This window comes from Megalopta genalis, chromosome 7 (genome assembly GCF_051020955.1).
Source record: "Megalopta genalis isolate 19385.01 chromosome 7, iyMegGena1_principal, whole genome shotgun sequence".
Taxonomy (NCBI): Eukaryota; Metazoa; Arthropoda; class Insecta; order Hymenoptera; family Halictidae; genus Megalopta; species Megalopta genalis.
Genome location: NC_135019.1, coordinates 17,350,151 through 17,374,922, shown reverse-complemented (window position 1 = coordinate 17,374,922; position 24,772 = coordinate 17,350,151). Strand labels below are relative to the sequence as shown.

Here is a 24,772-nt window from a genome sequence, read left to right as displayed (position 1 = left end):
TTGTCATTATTGTCATTATTGTCATTATTGTCATTATTGTCATTATTGTCATTATTGTCATTATTGTCATTATTGTCATTATTGTCATTATTGTCATTATTGTCATTATTGTCATTATTGTCATTATTGTCATTATTGTTATTATTGTCATTATTGTCATTATTGTTATTATTGTTATTATTATTATTATTTGAATTATTTTCCGAGAAAATCAAAAATAATCTCGAATAACATTTTCCAAGACTTTTGTAACTAATTTGCAGTAAACTCTGCGGAAATAGAAACGGTCGGTTATGAGACATCGCGGTTCATGTGTCAAACTTAATTATAATACACGAAAATATCATATGTTATATTATCCGAGAGACGCTGGAATAACATACTCGAGTATAATTCGTAAGTACACATTTCCTTTAAAGCATCTTCTTTGAGTTAAGAAGCTTATTTCTACGCTCTAAGCTTCCACAGACATTACTGTCACAGCTTCTACACATTTTATTACCTTGAGTGCTGCGGTAAATACACTTGACTTTCCATAGACGTCGCTTATGTGGCTACGTTCCATGTTAGTACATTTATTATGTATAGCTGCTAAAATGTGTTTTACAATATTCCCGGGGCTCCGAGTGATATTAAAAAGCTATCGAACCTCGATGGTAAGATCATTTCATTTCATTCGACTTTATAGTAGCATCAGCAATTTCGTTTTATTTATGGCTTTATTTCTTAAACAAATCTGTCAAAGCGTTTCGCGGTTTCGAAAATGCTAAACGTTCTCTAATATGATGAAACAAAAATTATTGATTCTTCGTTGACCCTTAACCGGATTATGTCAAGGTTATTGACCCCACGCAACTTTGAACAAGTCATCGATACAGGTAATTACTTAAAAACTCATGTAATTCTCCATTAACTCGGTAATTATTTAAAAATTAATATAAGCCTCTATTAATACAATAATTATTTAAAAATTCACATAACCCTCTATTCACTCGTCGAGTTCGCAGTGTTTCAACGTAAATTTACTCGCACTCGCTGGCTTGGAAATACGCAATATTTACTGAAACGATAACTGGCAGTAATTGAGCCGTTTACTTTGAAAGTGGCATAAGTCACTTTGTTTTTAAGTCGATATATTTAAGGGTTTGCGTGTTTTAACACGTTTAAAAATATGGATGCTAACTTTCGAGAAGATTTACTTGTATTTGTTATCTCAGGATACTGATATCTTTCTCAGTATAAACAATTTCGTATAATCATTAAAAAATCACCACTTTTCATTACGGTAAAGTGACTTATGCCACTTTCAAAATAAACGGCTCAATTGGCAGTCCGATGAAGGGTTGAATGACAAATGCAGTTTCGTTCGAAGACTGTACAATTAAACGATTTATTAGCTGTTGAAAGTTTAACGTGTTCTCGTAAATGTGGCTAGAAAATTTCGTAAGAGAGAATTGATATACGTAAGAATCGTAGTTTTTTTCGAAATGATTACATATGTCCCGAGGAGAGAATGTTCGCACAGAAGGAGCGGCTGCGAAAATTGTCCGTAGCACTTAGGCGGCGCACGCTAATACATCTCGCGAATTTGATGGTGCCGTTTCGCCGCCACGTTCTGCCTCGATCTCGGATACAGCTCGCCCCAGTAAATCTTCTGTATCGGAGGTCGTTCGCGCCAGCTTTCGTCCTCGGCGCCGACCTCAGACGGATCTGGTCCCTTTAAAAGCTCGAACACGAAAAGACCGACGAAGTAAACGAACTCCACGACAGCGATGAGGCTGAACCCGACGAAGATGCCGCCGATGCCACTGGCGTCGCCTGGAAAATACGAAAATGTCATCCTTCTCCGCCCCTCTCTCTCTCTCTCTCTCTTTCTTTCCTCGGTCCTCTAAACGTTTCCAATTCGGCAATTTGAAATTGTCAAATTCCCAGTCAGGCTACGACCTTCGAACTCGCTGCCGGATATTTATAATTGGATCTCGCCGTATTATTCCGCGAATACTGAAATTAACCCTTAGCGCTCCGCGCGTTTCTCGAGTACTGCCTACCAGCAACTCCGGCACATTTTTGGAGCAAAGCGCCTGCGACGAAGGTAGTCTTATTTTGAGCGGAAAAGATTACACGTCCTTGCGAATGCATTTGATATTTTATTTATTTTATAAATATACATTTTCCTATTGTAAATAAAAGATAAATTTTAAATTCTGTAATTCATCATGGTGCGATATCTTTGGTAACAATCTCTCATGTGCATTCTGGGTTTACTTGGACAAGTGTCACAGTATTCACTTTGCCCCAAATAGAGTTACTAGATATTTCTTTCACGTTTAGAACATTTTCTGCGTAATCGTTGGTTTCCTTTATAATTTCATTTACCAATTCGTCCGTGAAAAATAATTTAAAATATTGTATCGGCTGTTCGATGTTTGTAGGAACTTGTGGCCCAATGATCTGTGGCAATACACTAAAAGGTATTCTATCTGGAATATGTAATTCTTTCGTAACATCACGCCATTCATCCAAGTCTTGTAACGAAGCTTCGCTTTCACTTTCAATACTTCTCATTCTTTGTCTCTTTGGTAGTATAATTTCGCTATTACTACTCGAAGTGTCAGAATCATAACCAACATTGTCTTCCACAATGTCTTTTAACTCTTCAAAATCAAACACGTCTTCGATATCGATGGGCTCTAAATTCTCATCGTAATATTTATTTTTCTCCATGTTGCTAACCATAGAAAAGGTCAAAAAAATGGTTTAACACGTTCCCTGCCAGACCGTTTTTCGAAGACTTTCCGTTCAAGCCGCGTGGGGCGTATGCGCCCCACGCTTTACATTTGTATTATTTTGTTTCTGGCGTATGCTTTACAATAATTAAAATAGTGCAAAAATCATAATTATCAAGGAAAGGTTGTATAGTTTAACATGCATAACACAGCAAACCAATAAATTTATTTTTCTAGGAATTACTTTAACAAATACCTGGCTGATCATTATTATGCCAAGCGAGTTGCATCCTCACATATAATTTTTTTCATCATGCCTATATTATCTTAAAATATAACATTTTAGTTAAATTCAAGTTTGTATGCGATTACAAAGGGATGTTACGATGAACTTTGTTAAAACATGGCAAACATAAGTGTGGTTTATCCACACAACTATCGCAGAATGTTACAACTTCTACAGTACTATAGAACTATAAATCAATCCCAGCTTCAGTGAAGCAGTAAGTATTGTGTCAACGACACGCGAATAAATGACTGATCGGAATAAGAGAAATGCAGTTAAAACAAGTTACAGTAAAGAAAAATTGCCCATCACGCCGCGTGGGGCGTATACGCCCCACGATTAAATGAGGGCATCAGCAATAGTATTAAGATGTCCATAATTGACTGCATAATGAATTTTTAAAAAATTCTTTATTTTACAATGATAATACCAAATGGCTTGAACGGAAAGTTCAGCGTGGGGCGTATACGCCCCACGCGGCAGGGAACGTGTTAATCGTAATGGTACAGACTTAGCACGTTTTAATTACAGATAACAATTGCTAACGCCGACGATAACGTATGCTAAAAACATTTGGCTCCGCAGCGGAGCCTTCGGAGTTACGGAACAAATGACAAATGTCTCCGTAGCGGAGCCTTCGGAGCGATAAAGGTTAAAGGTAAATAGATCTCCCCTGCTAATTGTTTATACGGAGACAGGAAGTCTCGTTTGGAGACTTCTCTAAACCCGTCTGATTCGACGTCAACGAAGAAGGGAAAACGAAATCAACGAAAACCTCGAAGAAATTGCATCTGGATTATTAACACTTTATCGTCCGGTCGTGGTTGAGGCTGCCACTCAGTAAGGACTGGCTTAGTCGCGCGCGCATTTGCTCCCAGTACCGGCTAAATTTTCGCCATTCATTGTGTTGTGCTTATTCCTTTAAAAATAATAATAAATAATAATAATTATTATAATTATAATTCATAAGGATATGGGGAGGTCAGCATACAGGAGGTCAGCTACTAACAAAACAGTAAAGAAGCGAAAACCGTCGATAGCTAAAAGTCGATTAATAGGCTATCGGTCGATAAGCATTGGCAATCGAAAAGCCGATTAATAGGCTAGCGATCGATAAACATTGGCAATCGAAAAGCCGATAAATAGGCTAGCGGTCGATAAAGTGTTAAGAATCGTCGAATATAAACAACGATAATGCCGAATTTTTAGTGCTGCTTCGAAGAAGCGAGTAACGCCCATATTTAACCCTTTGCACTCGAATGGCGACTCTGAGGCGTCATTAATATTTGTTATATCACCTTTTAGAATAATTTTGATATTTAACAAAGTTTACATTTGAAAAATTGTTACGAGTGTAACTGTCACTGTAAAATGCATTTTCTAATATAAAATAGAAATACTGTAAGCTAGAAAAATGATTTTATATTTTCAGTTGAAGCAGCTTCGAGTGCAAAGGGTTAATAAATCGTGTTCGAAATCTTCATCGCGAGTCTGTCACGCAGTTGCAATGCTGGGGGTTAAAATTGACGGAAATAGAAATTGCGTTCGACTTCTGCATTTTGCAACCGCGCCGGAAATCCGTGGAGTCGCTCAAAAATTCCTGATATAATTACGATGTTTCCGTGACTTTTCTGGAAAACAGTGGCGCGGCTCGAAGACTCGCTGTTCAATCGTGAAGCTCGTACAAGCTCGCGAAGTTTTCGGGAGAATGGCGGCAGCGTATCCCGATAGGAATCACGGTGCGTTGCGGAGGATCGCGTATAAAAACGGGACTCGTAACTCCCTTATCCTGAGCGCATTACAACCGTTCGCCAGGCGAGCGTGTCCGTAGCATAATGGATCAACCCGCGGCGTGCCTGTTCCCTGCGCTTTTATTTCCTCCGGAAGCTCGAGGCAACAGATTACGGCCGCGCGCGGAGAACTTCGTGCTGCGGATCCTACGTTGTTGCAAAACGGAATCCTTTGCATCGCGATCCTTACTCCCTGCCGGTGGATCCCGACCGTTTCATTCGGAAACGCTTTTACGACCGCCGTTCGCCCGATTCAAGTTGGCCCCGTCGGTCGGGCTCGCTGCGATTACGTTTACATCGGCGGAATCAAAGCGGAAAATTTGCACGCACAGGCCACCGTAAAAATTCGGCGAGATCGAACGAATTTGTTTTCCGAAACGAAAGCTCGAGGCTTGGATTTATCGTAGCCCAGCAACCTTGTGCGAGTTAATCTTGAAATTCGTACAATTTTATCTCGAGTTTATTTTTCATTCTATTTCGTAAGGATTATTTGTGATTTTTTTTTATATTTCTATGCGAACCGATTTCATTCTTCTTCGTAAGGGCTGTTCGTGATCTTTTTTACATTTCTGTACGAATCAATTTCATCCTGTCTCGTAAGAGCTGTTCGTGATTTTTTACGATTTCTGTACGAATCAATTTCATCCTGTCTCGTAAGAGCTGTTCGTGATTTTTGTTGCATTTCTGTACGAATCAATTTCATTCCGCTTTGTAAGGGTTGTTCGCGATCTTTAATATTTCTATACCGTATCGATTTCATTTGTTTCGCTGATTTTCGACGCGCGTGGCTTTTAAGATTGTTCGCTTTAAACGTTTTCTATCGAACGATCGATGTCGCGCAAACTGGTAAAACGAGATTGGAAATGAAAATAACGCGGGGAAGTACTTCCGCGAATAGCTAAAGCTCCTTTAGAGGACTTCCTTTAATCTCCAATGGGTTGTAATAGAGCGCGATACGTTCTCGTAATGTGTTCTGGTCAATTTCACCGGAAAGATTGTAGCAGAACGTAATGCGTTCCTGTAACGTGTTCCGGCCAATTTCATCCGAGGGGAATATTTTATTAATACCTTTTCAATTATCGGCGAGTTCACTTTTTCCCAGACTGTTAACTACAAATTCACGCCTGCTTTCCCAGTTCAATATCAATATTTCTATATGTTCATTTGAAACGTAAAAATCAGGGATGCTACGTTCTTTGATTTCCGATTATCTCGTGAAAAATATCGGTTCGTAAGAAAAATATTCCACTTACCCACAAGCTCGTACCATCGATAAATCACGTCTTGCTTCAACTTGGTAGTGCCGAAACGATTGAAGTATACATTCAAAGTACTCTGGTTTTCGAAGTAGACATTCTGCCTGCGGATTACGCAAACACAATCAGAATGATTCTCGAAAGTCGATACCAGAGTTAAGCATTATTCGAATTGTTTCGAATAAATATTTATCTAAAATAATTATCCGAATGAGCTCCTTTTAGTCGAATATTTTATTCGAATAATTCATTATTTCATTATTCTTCAAAAATTATTCCATCTATTTATTCGAACAATTCTTTATTCGAACGAATAATTTTGCATTCGAATAATTCGAATAATTGGAAACAATAATATGGAAGAAATAAATCGACTATTTAAGAACTATAGAAAAAACACTTCACATTCTATCATTATTTTATTGCATTAAAATCGATTATTTTCCATGCGAATTCCTGTACGAATAAATCCTTATCCGAATGAATTCTTATTCGAGTAAAATCTGATTCGGACGAGTTTGTATCTAGATGAATTTTCATTCGATATCGTCGAATAAAATTCTACTCGGTAGCCTTTGTCTTTTATCCTTCGTCCGAATAAAAGTTTAATTAGAACAGCTACTCACGTTAATTTCGATCCGCGATAACCAGGGTGCATTTGAGTGAGCATTATCTTCGCTTCGTAATTCACGTCTGTGCACAATGGATAGCAATTGTTGCAGTGCAAAACATTGTCAGAATTATCGGCCACGTGTATGTACAGATCCGTGTTTGGCACCACGGAGGCCCATCTGTCTGAAATTAGAAACATTTTCGTCAAATAATTTATTAACTTTCAATTTATTAATAATTATATATATATATATATATATATAATTATTAAGTTTCAATAGAGCTTACATCTGTTCTTCGTCAGGCACACCGTGTCTTTCAAATTGCAGACTCTCCTGGACTCTGAAAAAGACGACGAATCGGCAAAGGGAACTTGAATTATTCATCGCATAACTTTAATTAAGCGTGCAGGCAACAAGTGAAACCGTTGCGGTCTTAATCCTAAGTTCCCTCATTCTTCGAAGTACTCTTCGTTCGTTCCAAAAAAAAAAACGTCAAACGCAGAATTTGACAAGCATCTTGAAATTTCTATTAATTTCACGACGTGCCACGTTTTTAAACGAATGCGTTATCATTTCGTAGCACTTCGTTTCCATAAAAATTCTTTCTTTCCTCGAATGAAATTCTTCGAACCGGCGGAATTCAATTCTATTTCATCCATGCGCGTTCATAGCGATATCTTGCACGCTCGTGTAAAAACGAAACCTTGATTGCAATGTTAACACTAGATTGCCCAAGGAAATCATTTTTTGACTGCTTTCTAATTTCAATTAGAAAAAAAATTATGTCTATAATGATACAATCTCTTAGATATTTGTGACTTTTTGAACAACATATAAATGCGTTTATTAATAATTGTAGTTACCTCCTCCCCCCTCCTTCATTTCCGGTACATATATATACTACTATGATCAAAAAGTAAGGTGAAATTGTCATTTAAAACTTCCGGACATTAGGAAGGCAGGCAATTGTTTTTTTCCTAGGTTGGTAGGACTGTCTATAACATTTACCAAGCGTCTGTTTGTCAAAAGGTTTAATTATCTCCGAGTTACACGTGTATTTGTAAACAACCAAAAGTGAATTTTTCGATTTTTAGAATGGGTGATTTTGTTGAGCAAAGAACTTGCATCAAATTTTGTTTGCGGAACGAATATTCTTGTGCGGACACGTTGAAAATGTTGCGGAAGGCCTTTGGTGATCAAACTATGGCACAAAAAAACATTTATAAGTGGTACAACGAGTTCAAAGCGGGCCGAGAACGCGTTGAAGACGAACCGCGCTCTGAACGACCATCAACGTCTACCGACGAGGGCCACGTCCAAAAAAATCGAAGATTTGGTGCTTGAAAATCGTCGACTGACAATGAGAGACCTCGCTGATAGTGTTGGAATATCATTTGGCTCAGTCCAAACCATTTTGAAGGATGTTTTGTGTCTGAAACGCGTCAAGTCTCGATTGGTGCCATGTCATACTGCATTGGTTCTTCGCGACTTTTTTGCCAAAAACTCGACTCATATCGTTCCGCAACCACCGTATTCGCCTGATTTGGCTCCGTGCGACTTCTGGTTATTCAGCAAACTCAAAAAGCCAATGCGGGGACGCCGTTTTGACACGATTGAGGAGATAAAAACCGAATCGAAGAAGGTCTTGAAGGCTATACCGGAAAAAGACTATTCCGACTGTTTCGAGGACTGGAAAGAGCGTCGGAAACAGTGCGTTTTATCGGACGGGGATTACTTTTAAGGGGACGAAATTGATTTGGAAGAATAAATAAAGAATTTACATTTTATAAACAGATTCACCTTACTTTTTGATCACAGTAGTATATGTGTTATACCTATATTGCTCAAAAGCAGTCGTTTTGACTGCTTGGGAAATTTAAAATAATCAAATGACTCTTATTATTGAATCGAGTAAATTTCTTATATGACCAGTTCGGCTCTGTATTGAAATAACATTTCTCATTTTTTTCGATTACCGTTACATGATAACAAACAAGTACATGATAAATTGTCGATTTGGGTGTATACTAGATAAGTATATTCGTATCTTATAAACTTTTTCTGTTGTTAATATTTACTAATAACCTGTTGTATAACTGTAAATAATATAAAAAATATTAAAAATTAATTTTAAACAAATTTCTTCACACATTAGTTATTCTTTCACAATGCAGCCATTTTGTCTGCTTTTGGGCAATATAGGTATATACTAAGTTTCAGTCTTTCTAGTGTTAACTCTTTTCACTCGAAGCCGTTCTAACTGTGTAAATCTAAAATCATTTTTCTCGCTTGCAGTATTATTTCCATTTTACACGACAAAGTGCATTTTATGAATATGAAATTGCGCCTTGCGATTCGTGCAACAGTTACGCTTTCTTCAATTTTTTAAATCGAAACTTTACATATATACTAATATATTTATATACTTTATATGCTAAGTTTCAGTCTCTCTAGTGTTAAGCGAATAAAAATCGCTCGATTCCGAAGCGAGCCCCGTATTTCTGTCGCGGAGCGTGTAAGCCGAGCTTCAGCGAGACACCCGCGAGAGATCCCAATGACCGTGTACCGATTTCCGAAATGCGAGATACGCGTGTAGGCTTTTGGATCGGGCCACGCGGGTTCGCAAAGAGCCAACAGGACGAGCAGGAGGAAAAACGCGACTGAAAGGCCGGCAAATAAACAATTCTATCTGCTCGCAGATACGAGTCGGTTCCCGGCCGCATTGTTGCCGTCGGTATGGGAGGAGTTAAACGCTCGGGCTTCAAAGCCAGTGTTTACACTTGAGCGTAAACTCGACGCAACAATATTTATCTGGCCCTTGACTTTTATCGGATAAAAGTGAACCTGTTGTGCGGAGGACGGGAGCGTGGCCGATACTTTTTCGAGTCGACAATCGGAGGAGTGGTTCTCCGGGTGTGTCGCGAACGAGAGCTTTATTCTAGATTGCGCGCGAGGATAATCGCGCGGATGGTCGACGACGTGTGCGCCCTCGCGCACGTTTCTCCCTTTGATTAAATTTTGCGCGAGCTGTTCCGCCGAGCGCGTTCCCTTCGGGGACGATCTCTCGCAAGCGTCGTCGCCTCACCTTCGCCTCGGCGCATTAGACGGAATTCTGCGCGCGAGCCGCCTCGCGGATCAGCTCGCTCGGAATCGGGGCCGAGTAACTTTTAATCGAGGCAAAAAATACGGACGCCAGCTTCTCGAGATTTCAAGTTGCCGCCGCGAGATATGCAGGCGACGCTTCGCGCGGACCCCGGACAATCGATACAGCGAAGTATCCGACGAGGAAAAAGCGTTTCGTGGCTCTTGGTTCGAAGCATCCGATGGTCCGAATTTTTACAAATCCGTCTCGCCGTTAGCCACGATATTATCTGATTTCTACTCGATTTCGATGCAGCTCCGCAACCGCATGTCGTACACACAGTTTTCTTCAATTCTGGCCTGAATGATTTGGCAAGTTGAAACGTGCGATGCTCGTTGCATTTCAGCAAATAGATCGAATACAAAAATCAATCTAGCAAATAGTTCTTTCTTTATTTACCACCCGGTATGATTTGATCGCGAAGGCATGTGATTTTGTATTTTGTCTTTTCTAATCGTTATTGTTTTTTACCGAGTTGAATCGTGCCAGTTAACGCAGACGTCTCATAAAGAGAGAGAACATATTTTATACCTTCTTGAATAAAAGTTCTAATTGAAAGCTCAAATAGTGAAAAGTATTGGAGTATAATTAAATATAATTCAATAGTAATAAAGTAGACTCCGGATTTTATGCATTTATGGGAAAGATGAGTAGCTGATATAATAAATCGCGAAGATCTTATATCTTCGCGATTATACAATGCTATCTTATACAATGCTATAATATTGTTAAACTATATTCAACATACCAAAAATATTAACACTAAACCTACCGCGGTCAAGGTGACCACCGCTTTCTTATTTTGCAATTCTGAAAACTTCCGAGACTCTTTCGTGGAAAACGCTTGATTAAGTTATATTATTGGAGCAAGTTTTATAATAAAACTTCAGAAATTCTAAATAAATTCGGTCTTCTCACTTTTTGTGAAGCAGTACATGCCAGTTAGTATTACAGCTTGGTAGGTTTAGTGTTAAAAGGAACAATTTAGTTTTATTTAATTTCTGTCCCTCGCAATTGTCTTCGAAAATAGGTGCTTCGCATGAAGATCCGCTCTCTAATAATAGGACGGTAACTTCAATTTTTTTAATATTAATATTAATTAATAACTTATATTAATGTCATATGAATTTGCTAATACATATATATATTATATAATACATATATAATGTGATATGCCTTTTGCTAATGTCATATGTAAACTACGGAATTTTCCGCAAAACGCATTGTTTCATAAGAAATAGTTACAAGAATGGAACCTGGAAAAACATTTATTTTATCAATCGCATCTATTTGCAACTAATTTTTCTACTTTTTAATTCTCTGTTTCTTCTTTAATTTTCTTGCCTTTTCTTGTGCTACGAGCGACAAAGTGTCGACAATTGGCCGACGATGTCCACGAAACTAGGTGTTTCGTTGCACCGTGCGTCGCTTATTAAAACTAACACGGGAGGTTCTGGGTCGTGGGACATCGAGCCGCGAAGCCGAGAGTGCCGGGTTTCGTAAGCCCGACCAGTTTAAACAGTTTTTATTGCGCCGGTCGGAACTTATCTTCGAGGGAAACTACTTGGCCGCGAGCTGCGCCGTAGCTGGTTTATAGTTGCTCGGCGTTCCCCGAATAATTTCGAAGTTTCTTGGGAGTTCGGCGAGAGAGTGGTTGTTGCGGAGTGCATTTAGTGTATTGTGTTCCGGGAGTCAACGGTAAGCCTCGATTAAAGCTACCTCATTATAACGATGAATGACTGATGCGAACTTCCCCGCGGAAGATTACGAAGTTCCCGGATTGATTCCGCGAGCGGAAACTAGGCACCGGCGTGTCTTATTGCGCGGATTCCGCTCGAGGACTGTCTCGTCGTCGCGGCGCACAGTGGTTCAGGTTGTACGGAAATCCGGTCTTTATTGCTCGTACCTGAGACACCAGGTTTTCTTCGCTCTCTAGTCTTTTGTTTACGTTCAGGTGTCCAGAGCAATTGTAATTAAACGTTACCGTAGCATATATTTTTTTCCATTTTTTTTCCGACAAGCAATCCTCGTTTAAACTCATCGAGTAAATAGCTGGTTGACGATTGTATTAGGTCTACCGGAAAGTTCTGTCCGATAGTGTCACTTCAAGTTTCAATTCATATGCGCATGTTGATTTGAGACATATACGACTATCTCTCTTTGTCATTGCATTTACACGCATGTACTCTCCTAAATAAACTGAAACAAAGATGTCTCATGTCGTTATTAACCCTTTCGCTCCGAACGACGGATATATCCGTCATCCATATGAACACTCGCGGAGCCGAACGCCGGATATATCCGACATCCACATGATCGCCCTCTGGGGACGAACGCCGGATATATCCGACATGCTGGTATTGCGTGAATCTTTTGACGAAACAAACAAACGACAGTCCGAAATAAACGACACACCATTCAAGTTATATTTGTTCTACCTGCATTTCCCATTATTATTGTGTTACATGTCATAAAGGAATAGAAAATCGAAAGTACTAACTTTAGGACTAATTATTATGTATTATGTTTTGTATTATGAATATTATGTTTTATTTTATTACTGTATATTATATATTATTTCTTCACTTTTTCCATTGTTAATGAAACTTTTTTTACCTATTAAATAACTTTATACCTTATGCAGAAATTATAACTATATTGTTTTAAAGAAAAATCCCTTTTCTTCCCAAATACACTATCCACGCGCAATGTGCACAATTTCGGCGGGTGGTTCCGTTCAGGAGGGGCGCTACGGCGGACTGAACCGCCGTAGCGAAAGGGTTAAGCGAGACGTGATCGTGAAAATATGGCTACCGATGATAATGCCAGACTACATGCTGCTTTGGCGACTCGTCAGAAAATCGCAGAGCTAGGCTGGGAAATTCTGTCACATCCACCATACTCCCCGGACCTAGCACCCTCCGATTATCACTTGTTTCTCTCTTTGCAAAACTTTTTACAGGAAAAAAAATTCAAAACTGAAGCTGAGGTCAACCAAGCACTGGTTGAATTCTTCGCCTCTAAAAATAAATCATTTTTTAAAAATGGCATTTACAAGTTGCCATCACGCTGGCAAGAAGTCATAAGTAACGATGGAAAGTATATTCTACAATAAATATTATTAAATGTATGAACATTGTGTTATATTTCAATTAAAAAACGGACAGAACTTTCCGGTAGACCTAATATTTTCTCCAGCAGGAAACGCGATAAGTAGACAGCGGATTTTGTGGCAAAAACGAGTAGTTTCGATTTAAAATGTTATTATGATATTATGATATTATGATCATTGTATTACTTTCAATCTAATAGAATTATTGAAAAGAAACGAATGAACTTTTTAGTTTATTTCTGTTTCTTGCAATTGTTCTAGACAATTCTTATTCTGCGATAAAAGCAATCTTAATTACACGTTGCAATGCATCGTTTAAACATTGTTTCGCACGAATGGATTTCTGATAAATCTTTAGTTTTCGGTAATTTGGTAAATCGCTTGCTATGTAATTAAGTAATTAAGATGCTTTCGCAAAAATATTTATAGTAATTTTATTATCGTAAAACATACCGCTGCAATAAACATTCCTGTTTATTGCGTTATGTTTTCTTTCATAAAGTATAAATAAACATCAAAGTCAGCGTTTCGTTGCAAGTGTAAAACACTGGCACGTTTTAAGTCGACTTTGATATTGAGAATGCAGTACTTTACCTTCGATGGAGTAACAAAACTATATTCAGAATAGTATATTTGTTTATTTATTCGTCGAAAATCACCCTGGACAACGTACATCTCCAACATTGCGAAAATAGGGTTTTGTTCGCTTTCGAACCAATGTGCACCGCGGCTGATCACGGTCGGATAGGATCTTCGCCGTTGTCTCGTCTACCGGAGCACTTCGAAAGCAATATCATCTTTCGAAGTTGCGAACACCCGGAAAATTTATTGCGACGACAACGTTCCCGCGATTGTTCCGCCCGAACGACCGTTCCCGCGACGCGAGCTGGATCTCCGACGGGATCCAAACATTTTTAGGGACAGCGGATGTTGGTGCCAACTGTACCCTCGCGATGTAAGAAATGCTTGCAAAATGTACTCGCTCGGATAAATTGTGGAGGCTTTGTAGAAAAAAGAAACAATGCAAGCGCGAGAAATGTAATTTTCTAGGAGAAAAAGGAGGGAGAACTTGATTTATTTTTCACGATCGCATATGACAATAAACAGTTGAATGACGGTTCTAAAGAAGCGACGCTGGACAATGTCGCTCATTAGCATTATTTATGACTGTTTATGAAAAGATGTTGCAAGATATCCTGATTAGCGCATAGAATATTTTAAGAAGAAGAACCAAAACTTCCCCATTTTCTGACACTTACATTGTTTTTTACGAACAACCCCCTATTAAGCGTCTGTACCTAAACTACAAAAGTCACGTGCTTCTGATAGCAATGAGCAGACGAAGTATAAAATGTGCGAATACGTTAGAATAATTTATAAATACTGTTGTATTATTTTCAACTCGTTAAAATGATTGAAATAAGAAGTAAATGCCTATGCAGCTTCTATAGCTTGCAATTAAAGCGGACGATTTTTATTATTCCTAATTATCTCCAAGGGCTGAGGACGTCTTTTTGTCGACTCTGCGTAAAGAGGTTTTAGTTTTATAGGGCAGCTTACCTCGATTAGGCAGAAAGAACGGCACACAGTTGCACAGATTGAGCATGTCGGCCACCTTGCAGTCGACGATGCAGTCGCTGTAAGTGTAAGATGCACGGACCGCTGCCATTTCCTCTTGAAACACGCAGTATCTGTGTTTCAACGCATATGGTATGACATTGGTGGTGCTGTAGAACATTATCGCCTCGATTTCTACGTCTCGTTGTGTTTTGGGAGACACGAAGATCTCGATCACGCCTCCGCTGGTCATGTCCGGGTAGTCGTGAGGGTTGAAAATCGTTACCTACCAAAGTCAGCGCTTTTAAAACAGTTGAACGTTTCGATTCGATGTACAGAAAATTCTACCCAATTTTCCTTCAACTCGTAAACAAAAATTGACAATTTGAGAAGAGAAGATGGCTCGAATAACCGTATCTCCTCTTCCCAAATGGTCCACAAGTTGAAGAAAAATTAAGGAGAATTTACTGTATCGGGAAAGTTGTTTCAACAAAAGAGTATTGAAAATGCACTTGATTCGATATTTTGCTAATATTTTGCTAATAAAGATTTCAAAGCTACCAGAAAAATGTCGAACAGTTTCTTTATTTTTCACTCTAAACGTTAAAAAATCGTCTCTTTCATTTTCGCGTCAAACAGTTTCTTTTCTTTTTAATACATCGTATTTCTTAATATGTATATTTCCCAATATGTATTTCTTAATATAATTAGCAGAAAGAATTCTTGCATTTAATGTACCATGTACAAACGCAATTTGCAAAGGCTGTGCAGTAATTATCGGAGTATATTCGTTCGTTGAAAATTTGAATAATTTCTATAGAGGATTTTAATTGTGGAAAATTACGCACAGAAGCGAATTACGAACGAATTACGTTCTCGAGTCGAGCATGTGACTCTTACATTTTCTGAGACGATTTAATGCGGTAAAATTGCTCTCTGAACCGTGAAACGCGCGGTAAAACTTTCCGAGGGCTAATTAAGTAGCCGACGATGTTTGAATTAATGAACCTCTTCATTGATGGACGGACTCCGATGGATACCTTCGTAAATCGATATTACCTTGAAGCCGGTGATGGGGAAGATAGGATAAAGATAATCGTCCAAGACTGACTCCATCAGGACCGAGAGCCCGCCATCTTTGCCCAAAACGTCCACTTTGACTGGATCCAGCCTGTGATCGACGCCGTTCCGCCGGTTGTAATTAAACGAAAGACAAATACATACGTGTACCATTGAAGCACGAGTGAAAGCATTGGAACACCGTAATACGGGTGCCATGGAAAGAAGCGAGCAAACAGAGACGCGTCGAGCACGCTTAATTAGTTTGATTACAGTACACAACGAAACAATTAATTTTTACATCGACGAGATCACTGCTCGCACGAGTCGGTTTACAGATCAAACGAAACAGAAACGATGAATTTCGAAGCCGCAAAATACCAGCTGGAAAAACAGCTCTGCAAACAAGAGACGAGATAAGGTAAAAGTACCTATTTTGAAACACCAGACTGTGATCCCAACGTGAAACACTAGCACAGATAATGCAATAAATAATAGGTAATATAATAGGTAAAATAATAGTTCCACAATAGGTAAATGCTCGAACTTTGCTATTTTGATCGTAATAGTTTTTATTTATATTTAATAAATATTTCAATGTACATTACGTTATCTGGAAACGTCGATCTATCGAACAGTAGTACAAGTATTCAGCTGTAACGCTTTTAATTGCAGTAAAGAGAAGCGTTCCATAATAGGTACATTTGCTTTATTAATAGACCGCGGATTTTATGCATTTATTGCAAAAATGGGTGGGAGAAACTGAAAATGGTAAGAAAATTAAAAACTAAGAATATTATATCCAATTTCAACTTAATAACATTATTAAAGAAAGAAAATAATACATGCAATTGCTGCAGAAATTGTTTACTTTGCACAAAGATCCGTAATCTACTTATTAGAACCGTCTCATTTCTGTCTGGTTAAATATTTTACAAATATTACTTGTTTAAGACCGTGGAACGGTGATCGCGCTAATTACAATCGGTGTACATCATTTTTGAATTCCTTTATCATGCCAACCGATTGCAATTTTTCCAAGCAATATTTTAGCCATTGTCTAACATCCCCCAAAAAATTTAGATCTTTTGGTCCAATTATAAAACAAAAAAAGTTATCCCGTTTAAAAAGGTGTACGAATCCATTGTACACCGACTGTATCTGTCGACGAAAAATTCCGCAGCTTCGATACTTACAAGGAGATATCGTCGCCCTTGGTGGCGTAATTGAAAGTGCAACAGAACCCGTCCTGCGTTTTACGAAACGCGAACATGTCCGAGCAATTTTCGTCCTTGTCGTGGAACCGGCATTTCGTCAGCAAGACCGAGCATTGTGGCGTCAGCTGGAATCACTATGTCCCTATTAGTAAACTTTTTCACGCGACATTTGATCGTCCGAGAGAGAAAGAGAGAAGGAGAGAGAGAGAGGGCGGGGGGAAAGAGAGAGACAGAGATACGGAACAAAATGAAATAAATATTAGGTCTACCGGAAAGTTCTGTCCGTTTTTGAATTGAAATATAACACAATGTTCATACATTTAATAATATTTATTGTAGAATATACTTTCCATCGTTACTTATGACTTCTTGCCAGCGTGATGGCAACTTGTAAATGCCATTTTTAAAAAATGATTTATTTTTAGAGGCGAAGAACTCAACCAGTGCTTGGTTGACCTCAGCTTCGGTTTTGAATTTTTTTTCCTGTAAAAAATTTTGCAAAGAGAGAAACAAGTGATAATCGGAGGGTGCTAGGTCTGGGGAGTATGGTGGATGCGACAGAATTTCCCAGCCTAGCTCTGCGATTTTCTGACGAGTCGCCAAAGCAGCATGTGATCTGGCATTATCATCGGTAGCCATGTTTTCGCGATCGCGTCTCACTTAATAACGACATGAGACATCTTTGATTCAGTTTATTTAGGAGAGTACATGCGTGTAAATGCAACGATAAAGAGAGATAGTCGTATACTACTGTGATCAAAAAGTAAGGTGAATTTGTTTATAAAATGTAAATTATTTATTTATTCTTCCAAATCAATTTCGTCCCCTTAAAAGTAATCCCCGTCCGATAAAACGCACTGTTTCCGACGCTCTCTCCAGTCCTCGAAACAGTCGGAATAGTCTTTTTCCGGTATAGCCTTCAAGACCTTCTTCGATTCGGTTTTTATCTCCTCAATCGTGTCAAAACGGCGTCCCCGCATTGGCTTTTTGAGTTTGCTGAATAACCAGAAGTCGCACGGAGCCAAATCAGGCGAATACGGTGGTTGCGGAACGATATGAGTCGAGTTTTTGGCAAAAAAGTCGCGAAGAACCAATGCAGTATGACATGGCACCAATCGAGACTTGACGCGTTTGAGACACAAAACATCCTTCAAAATGGTTTGGACTGAGCCAAATGATATTCCAACACTATCAGCGAGGTCTCTTATTGTCAATCGACGATTTTCAAGCACCAAATCTTCGATTTTTTGGACGTGGCCCTCGTCGGTAGACGTTGATGGTCGTCCAGAGCGCGGTTCGTCTTCAACGCGTTCTCGGCCCGCTTTGAACTCGTTGTACCACTTATAAACATTTTTTTTTGCCATAGTTTGATCACCAAAGGCCTTCCGCAACATTTTCAACATGTCCGCACAAGAATATTCGTTCCGCAAACAAAATTTGATGCAAGTTCTTTGCTCAACAAAATCACCCATTGTAAAAATCGAAAAATTCACTTTTGGTCGTTTACTAAAACAGGTGTAACTCGGAGATAATTAAACCTTTTAACAAACAGACGCTTGGCATTTGTTATAGACAGTCCTACCAACCTAGGAAAAAAACAATTGCCTGCCTTCCTAATGTCCGGGAGTTTTAAATGACAATTTCACCTTACTTTTTGATCACAGTAGTATGTCTCAAATCAACATGTGCATATGGATTGAAACTTGAAGTGACACTATCGGACAGAACTTTCCGGTAAACCTAATATTTTCGAAGAAACCTAGAAATTGATTTGAAAGTCTAATTCTCAGACAGGTAGAACTCACGCGCCTCATTACGTCGGTGATATCGTAATCGCTGAACTGTGCCAGAATCTGATCGATCCGTGTCGTTCGATTCAGCTTGGTGTAGGAATCGGAATCGTAGAGGTCGCCCAGCTGCGCGATCAGTTCGAAAATTTCGTCGGCGGACAGCCGGGAGACGTTCCGCTGGGAACTGAAATGCAAACGCAGTTTTAAACTTTCAATAATCCCGGCTGTTCTAAGCTCGATCGCAAAACACGCGGCATGGTCGTCGCGGCGACGAGACACGGGAGGCGGAACCAAAGGGGGGAAAAACCTGATCGTAAAGTCCGCGGCAGAACGGAAAGCGAGACTGTGTTTCGAAAAACCGAAAGATAACGATGCGAGCGCGCTATGAAATTCCGCGGCGGACTGCGGCGCGGAACGATGAGATCCGCTGACGGAAACCGCGATCGAAGGTTCGAATAAACTTCGGCCAGAGATTATATTAAAAGATTCCGGGAATCTGACGCGCATCATTCGCTACGCTGAAATATTTATGGACACGTTGCTGCGATCCATCCGGATTATGATATTAATGTTGCGCGCGTCGGAATTAATTAAACTCGTGATCGGACATGCTTAATCTTCCTGATTTAACATTTATGAAAATCTTCGCCGATTTCAGGCTAATGAGGACGGAACATTTTCGGAGAACGTACAAAGTTATTCACGGAATATACAAATCTTCGGGATGATCGCGATGTTTAACAGATTCTGATAGAGTTGTTCGATTTTATTACGGATTAATTATTTCGAGCAGAAACTTTTCCGTCAAGTTGTTCCATGTCGCATGTTAAATGTTCGCTATTCACTGCCCTTCGTGCAGAAACGAACGAAGAACTTATCTATCTAAGAAATCCATCGATACGAAGAATGAGAGATAATTAACCAGTTAGCTGTTTTCGACGAGCACACTCGTCGCGATGAAATGGCAATATTTTCTGTTACGACGAGTATACTCGTTATGCGTAAAAATTTGTCGTTGAAATTACCATTTCAATGAAAAGTGAAAAATATTTACAAATTGGAGATGTTTCGAATATTCGGAGACTAAGACGATACAGAGCGAAAAAATAAAAGAATAAAAATAATTATTAGGGAAAAAACTATATATAGTGTAAACAAAGTACAGTGGAACCTCATATAGTTTTTTCCCTAATAATTATTTATATTTTTTTATTTGTTCGCTCTGTATCGTCTTGGTCTCCGAATATTCGAAACATCTCCAATTTGTTAATATATATATCCAGTCTAATCAATCTGGTACGAATGTTCAGGTAATAGAAAAGTTGCTTCGTTAATGTGTCCGTTGTCATCTTTATTGATTTGTACGATAAAATATGATATATATTGATTGTGCCAATTACAAGGTAAAAGGTATTCCGATAACAGATGATTCTGATATTGGAGCACCGGATAATCGAGATTCTACTGTACCATACTTCGTTAATCATCGCTAGATCGCTGCTCTTCGCGACACGTTTCAGCTGCACATTTATTCAAAGAGGTCGCAACAGCCGACTAATTAAACTACGGATCTTCGTGCACGTTTCACTGCGTTTCAAACGAAACGAGACTCTGATTAAACATTTTGAAGTATCCGACCGTGTTGACCATCCTACGAGTTTATCGCGTCCGTAGACCAGCGACAATCACGAATTTCTACCGGACTGAAACGGTGACGGAAGATCCGACAAGTTCCCGGAGCAATTTCCCGTTTTTCCGTCACTACAATTCCGGGGAAATTCGCAGCTCGAGTAACTATAATGTCAGCACGGGACGACACTCCGGACAATGTCCGCAGTAATGACAGAGGTATTTGTTTGCGAGAGGTCGAGTCCGGGTCGAAGTAGCAGTATGGTCAGCGGGCGATACAACGTCAACCGCAATCGAAATTATCCATGCAGTGCAAATTGGTGTTGTCCAATGAACCGACGCTCTAACCACCGTTCCCTGCCACGCGCCTAATCGTGCACTTTTCCCATGCCCGCGACCGCGAGTCACACTCCTCGCGAATTGCAGACCGGTTGCTCGCTTAAATACTAGGAGTTGGCGATATTTCGGGTCCGGGTCGGGTCGGATATTTTTCTCGGGTCCCAGTCGAGTCCCAAAAATTTGTAACACTCGGATGCGCCCGACATTTCGGACTCGGATTGGCTCGGGTATTATTCTCGGGCCCGGGTCGGGTCTCGAAAGCTTATTGTTTCGCACTGAACTAGGCAGAGTTTGCCAGCGATTAGGAAAAGGAACGGATAATATTCACCGTTGTCGATCGAACCGCGCCTTCGATCGCGGTTGAAAGTCGAGTGCACATCGACATCGCGGGCCGCGACTCGGCCCGAACACTTGTGATGCTCGGGTACTTGATATTTCGGGTTCGGGTCGGGTTGGATATTTTTTTCGGGCTCGGGTCGAGTCTCGAAAGTTTGCGAAAATTTCCGAAATTTTCGGATACCCGAGTATCAGAAGCTTTTTATTTAATAACTTTCGGGCGAGAGAGAGAGAGAGAGAGAGAGAGAGAGAGAGAATTGCTCACAGTTCGTAGGTCAGTTCCTTGGCGGCCTGACGGCTGATTCGATTTATGCTGCAGATCGACACGCCTAGAAAAGAAGAGAAGCCGTAAGTGTGTGCGAGAGAGAAAGAGAAAGAGAGAGAGAGAGGGAGAGAAAGAGACGATAGAGAGACCTCGTTACGAAACGACGACGGCGCGGCGCGGTGTCAACGAAACTTCGGACACTTTAATCCCCGTGTAACAGTAACACTCTGTTAATTCCTCCGGGCTGCGTTTAATAACCCGATTCGAAATTAGCAAGGCATTAAAACCGATCTTCCGAAACCGGTGCAAATTTTCACGGTATATTCTCCTTCGAACCGGTTAATTAGGAAAGTTTCCCGGCAAGTGGCCATCGACGGTGAAGGGTCTAATTAAATGATCATTCGGCTCGAAAGTACAATTCCCGATGTAATTGGGAATCAATATTGTCTCCGACGTAATCTCGGGTGTCCGTCGGAGGATCGGTCGCGCAAGAATTTTCTCCGCGATCAACACCTTCGCATGCTAGTTTCTAATTACACAGTTTTCGCATTTGTGTGTCTTCGGCACTCGTTGTCGATAGTGCGAACAGAGAGCGAGACAGGATAATCTCTTCGAATAATAAATAGGTTAATAAATAGATTAGAATTAATAAATAGATTATACAATTTGCACGATCAGTTATAAATGGACTGCGGATTCTATGCGTGTTTTATGCGTTTATGACAAACAAAAAATATTGTTATAAATATCTTCATAACAATAAACGTATTAAGGAAGCAAATCATTTTCAATTTTGCACCAGTTTGTTAACAACGAAGAAAGGAAAGTTTTACTTTGCCCAAAGATCTGCAGTCTAGTTATAACTTGTATATACTATTTTGTCTGGAAATTGCTCGACTTATGCTAGTTGCACGATCGCCGACGACATTTGCCACTCGTGTGTGAAACATAATAATAGACACAATAATCGATTTCTCTCGATTTCTCTGCTAACTATCCGATTAATGGCTGACATATTTTACTTATTTTACCCACCTTATCTATTCTGACTCGCAATTGACCTACAAGATTTATCACTGGCAAATATAATTATTCGTATGATCATTTAATTATAATTTTATATCATTTAATAAACTTCATTATTATATATTTATTATATTATATTATTTAATAACTTGTTTTATCGCATGTAAAGATGTATGGTACTTGTCTCACTTCAGACCAATACCACCTGCTTCTCGCGATAATTTCTATGCTCACGATCCCGATACACCTCGAAACAGGTGAAAGAACGTTCGATATACCTGGAAAATCCAAATTCTGAGTCTCCACGTATTCCGTCTCCACAGTTTGCAAGCAAGGATTCTCCATAATTTCCAAGTATCCCCCCCAGATCGTATAGATCATGGCAGGCACGGTTATCGCGTACAGCAGACCCCAAAACAATCTGAAACGAACGGAAGTTATAAAATACACCTCCGTTAACATCGTTAAAGGAACGTTTCCCGTGGTATTTCAATTTTGCATACAATTCCTAACGCTAGATTTTTGCGAAATGGTCACAATGCGCAACCTCTCGCAGTTATTTCGCGAACGTTCTGGCTCGAATTTGTAACGCAGCGAGCACGAAGTTACTCGATCATGGTCACGTGCGTCCAGCAAAATTACCTGTCGAACCATGACGTCCTCGCTTCGACGAAGTACCTGAACCCGGCCAGCTTCGTGTACTTGCAGTACAGCTTCGTGTATTTCACCAGCGTGTGCCAGAAGAACGATTTTTTCACGCGTTTGCGCGGAGTGGCCCAGCCGCGGTGAACATCCGATCTCCATCGGCGTTCCTCTTTTCCATCGTAGTTTCGCATCTCATCGTCCCTTCGAGGTCTCCCGGCACTCTCTGTCGCTCACCGAGCAGCCTTCGTCAGAATTATACAGGGTGTCCCAAAAATGTCTCGCAATCCGGAAATGACGGGTTCCTCGGGTCATTCGAAGCAACTTTTTCCTTTACAAAAATGTTCTCCGAGGCACCGTTAACGAGTTATTAACGAAAAACAGTGACCAATAAGAATCGAGTACGGCTGACGCGAGGCGGCCCAGCCAACCAGCGCGCGAAGCCCAGTTCCGCTCATTGGCTCGGCCGCCTCGCGCCAGCTGAGCCGGAATTCGACCGCTCGACCGCTGGCGCCGTTGGCTTGGCCGCCTCGCGCCAGCTGAGCCGGGATTCGACCGCTCGACCGCTGGCGCCGTTGGCTCGGCCACCTCGCGGCAGCTGAGCTCGCCTCTCATTGGTCACTGTTTTTCGTTAATAGCTCGTTAACGGTGCCTCGGAGAACATTTTTGTAAAGGAAAAAGTTGCTTCAAATGACCCGAGGAACCCGCCACTTTCGGATTGCGAGACATTTTTGGGGCACCCTAGTTATCAGAGCTTCGCTACGATTCGTGACTCGATTAACGGTCGAACGAAAGCCGTAGCCGGGTCGTATTGCACCCGAAACAAAAGTTCTTTATTTATGTATTTATTATCTAACTTATGTTATGTCATGTAATATTATTATGTAATTCACTAGGTCGCATGTTCTCGGTGACTATGGGTGAATATAGGGCAACGGTTACGCTAATTTTATTAGAGATTTGATGGCAGACCCGGTCATCGATGAGCAGACCGCGGATTTTATGTATCTATACGAGAAAAATCTGTGAAACCATGCGGAGAATTTCAAAATACTGTCGCATTACTATCGACCCCCGTTAGACGTGCGAGTAAAGCTCGATCTGTGACCCGCGCGAAATGCGTTAGTACGTTTCCACCTTTCATCTATCCACGCCATCGACGTCGAGTTTCGAGCTATCCATTAATTTTTTTCAAAAGGACAAGTTGAAACGCGATCGAGCATAATCCACTTTGAAAGCGAGGAGAGCCGGTAGACGCGCGGCGGTCGCTTTCATCTGTTTTCATTCCGGGAATTAATCTGACGAAATGTTTTTAACGAAGCATTCTCCGCGCGGCGCGGCGGGGTCGCGAGAGACGGCGCGGACGAGAGTAACAAAACAAAACGCCGGATTTGCATGCGAATCAAAATAGAGAATCGCCGCGGATATCGACGGGGGCGCGGAGGCGGGGAGCGAAAACACGCGGGGAAACTTTTTTGGGGGCTCTCAAGCGAGCTCCGATTTCTTCGTTTACCGTCGGCACGGTTGCGCGCGGTCGCGACGATCAGCTTTCGGTATTTCCGCGACGACTGCGGCGTTTAACCGCGAGCCGTTTATATTCCGACTCATAAAAATCGATCGACCCGACCCTCGCCCTCGTCCCCGATTCCCGAGAAGGTCGCGTATCTCCGGCGATCGTTCGATCACCGATGAGCATCGCTCGATCCCCGAGGTGCCGGAGATCCTCCACGTGGTCACGAAATTTATGCCAGCGTTTCCGCTGCACGATACGATCGGCGATCCACGCGATCGCTCGGAAATAGTCTGATCCGTCGGCGACGATCGATGAACTTGACCTTACTCGATTGAAAGACAACGCCGCGCCGAGAGGATCCCACGACCTTGCAACTTCGGCAATTTTGCTCTCGCCGGAGAAGACGACGTTCGATTTTCTTCTTCGAGATCGTCGATTAAACTCTGCCTTCGGTGAGCTTTTTATTCTTGTTG

At 40.6% G+C, this 24,772-nt stretch overlaps 1 protein-coding gene across 1 annotated transcript; it reads right to left on the bottom strand.

Moving 5' to 3' along the window:
• Positions 1-902: 902 nt before the first annotated feature.
• LOC117221722 (sodium channel protein Nach) lies at positions 903-24,342 on the bottom strand. The gene is made up of 12 exons (XM_076523470.1): positions 24,300-24,342; positions 22,787-23,012; positions 22,423-22,565; positions 21,119-21,182; positions 18,565-18,733; positions 16,739-16,884; positions 15,543-15,675; positions 14,487-14,769; positions 6,959-7,012; positions 6,685-6,853; positions 6,056-6,162; positions 903-1,818 (listed from the first exon to the last, which is right to left on the bottom strand). The coding sequence occupies exons 2-12, from the start codon at positions 22,978-22,980 to the stop codon at positions 1,571-1,573; spliced, it is 1,710 nt and encodes a 569-aa protein (XP_076379585.1). The 5' UTR covers positions 22,981-23,012; positions 24,300-24,342; the 3' UTR covers positions 903-1,570.
• Positions 24,343-24,772: the final 430 nt, after the last annotated feature.

What these genes read in the sequence shown, in the direction of transcription:
- LOC117221722 (XM_076523470.1), bottom strand. Translation starts at nt 22,980, where the DNA reads ATGCGAAACTACGATGGAAAAGAGGAACGCCGATGGAGATCGGATGTT. An exon ending in TCAGAATTTGGATTTTCCAG is followed by an intron (nt 21,183 to 22,422) that starts GTATATCGAACG and finishes CTTCTTTTCTAG; the next exon opens with GCGTGTCGATCTGCAGCATA. An exon ending in GTGCCTGACGAAGAACAGAT is followed by an intron (nt 6,854 to 6,958) that starts GTAAGCTCTATT and finishes TTCTAATTTCAG; the next exon opens with ACAGATGGGCCTCCGTGGTG.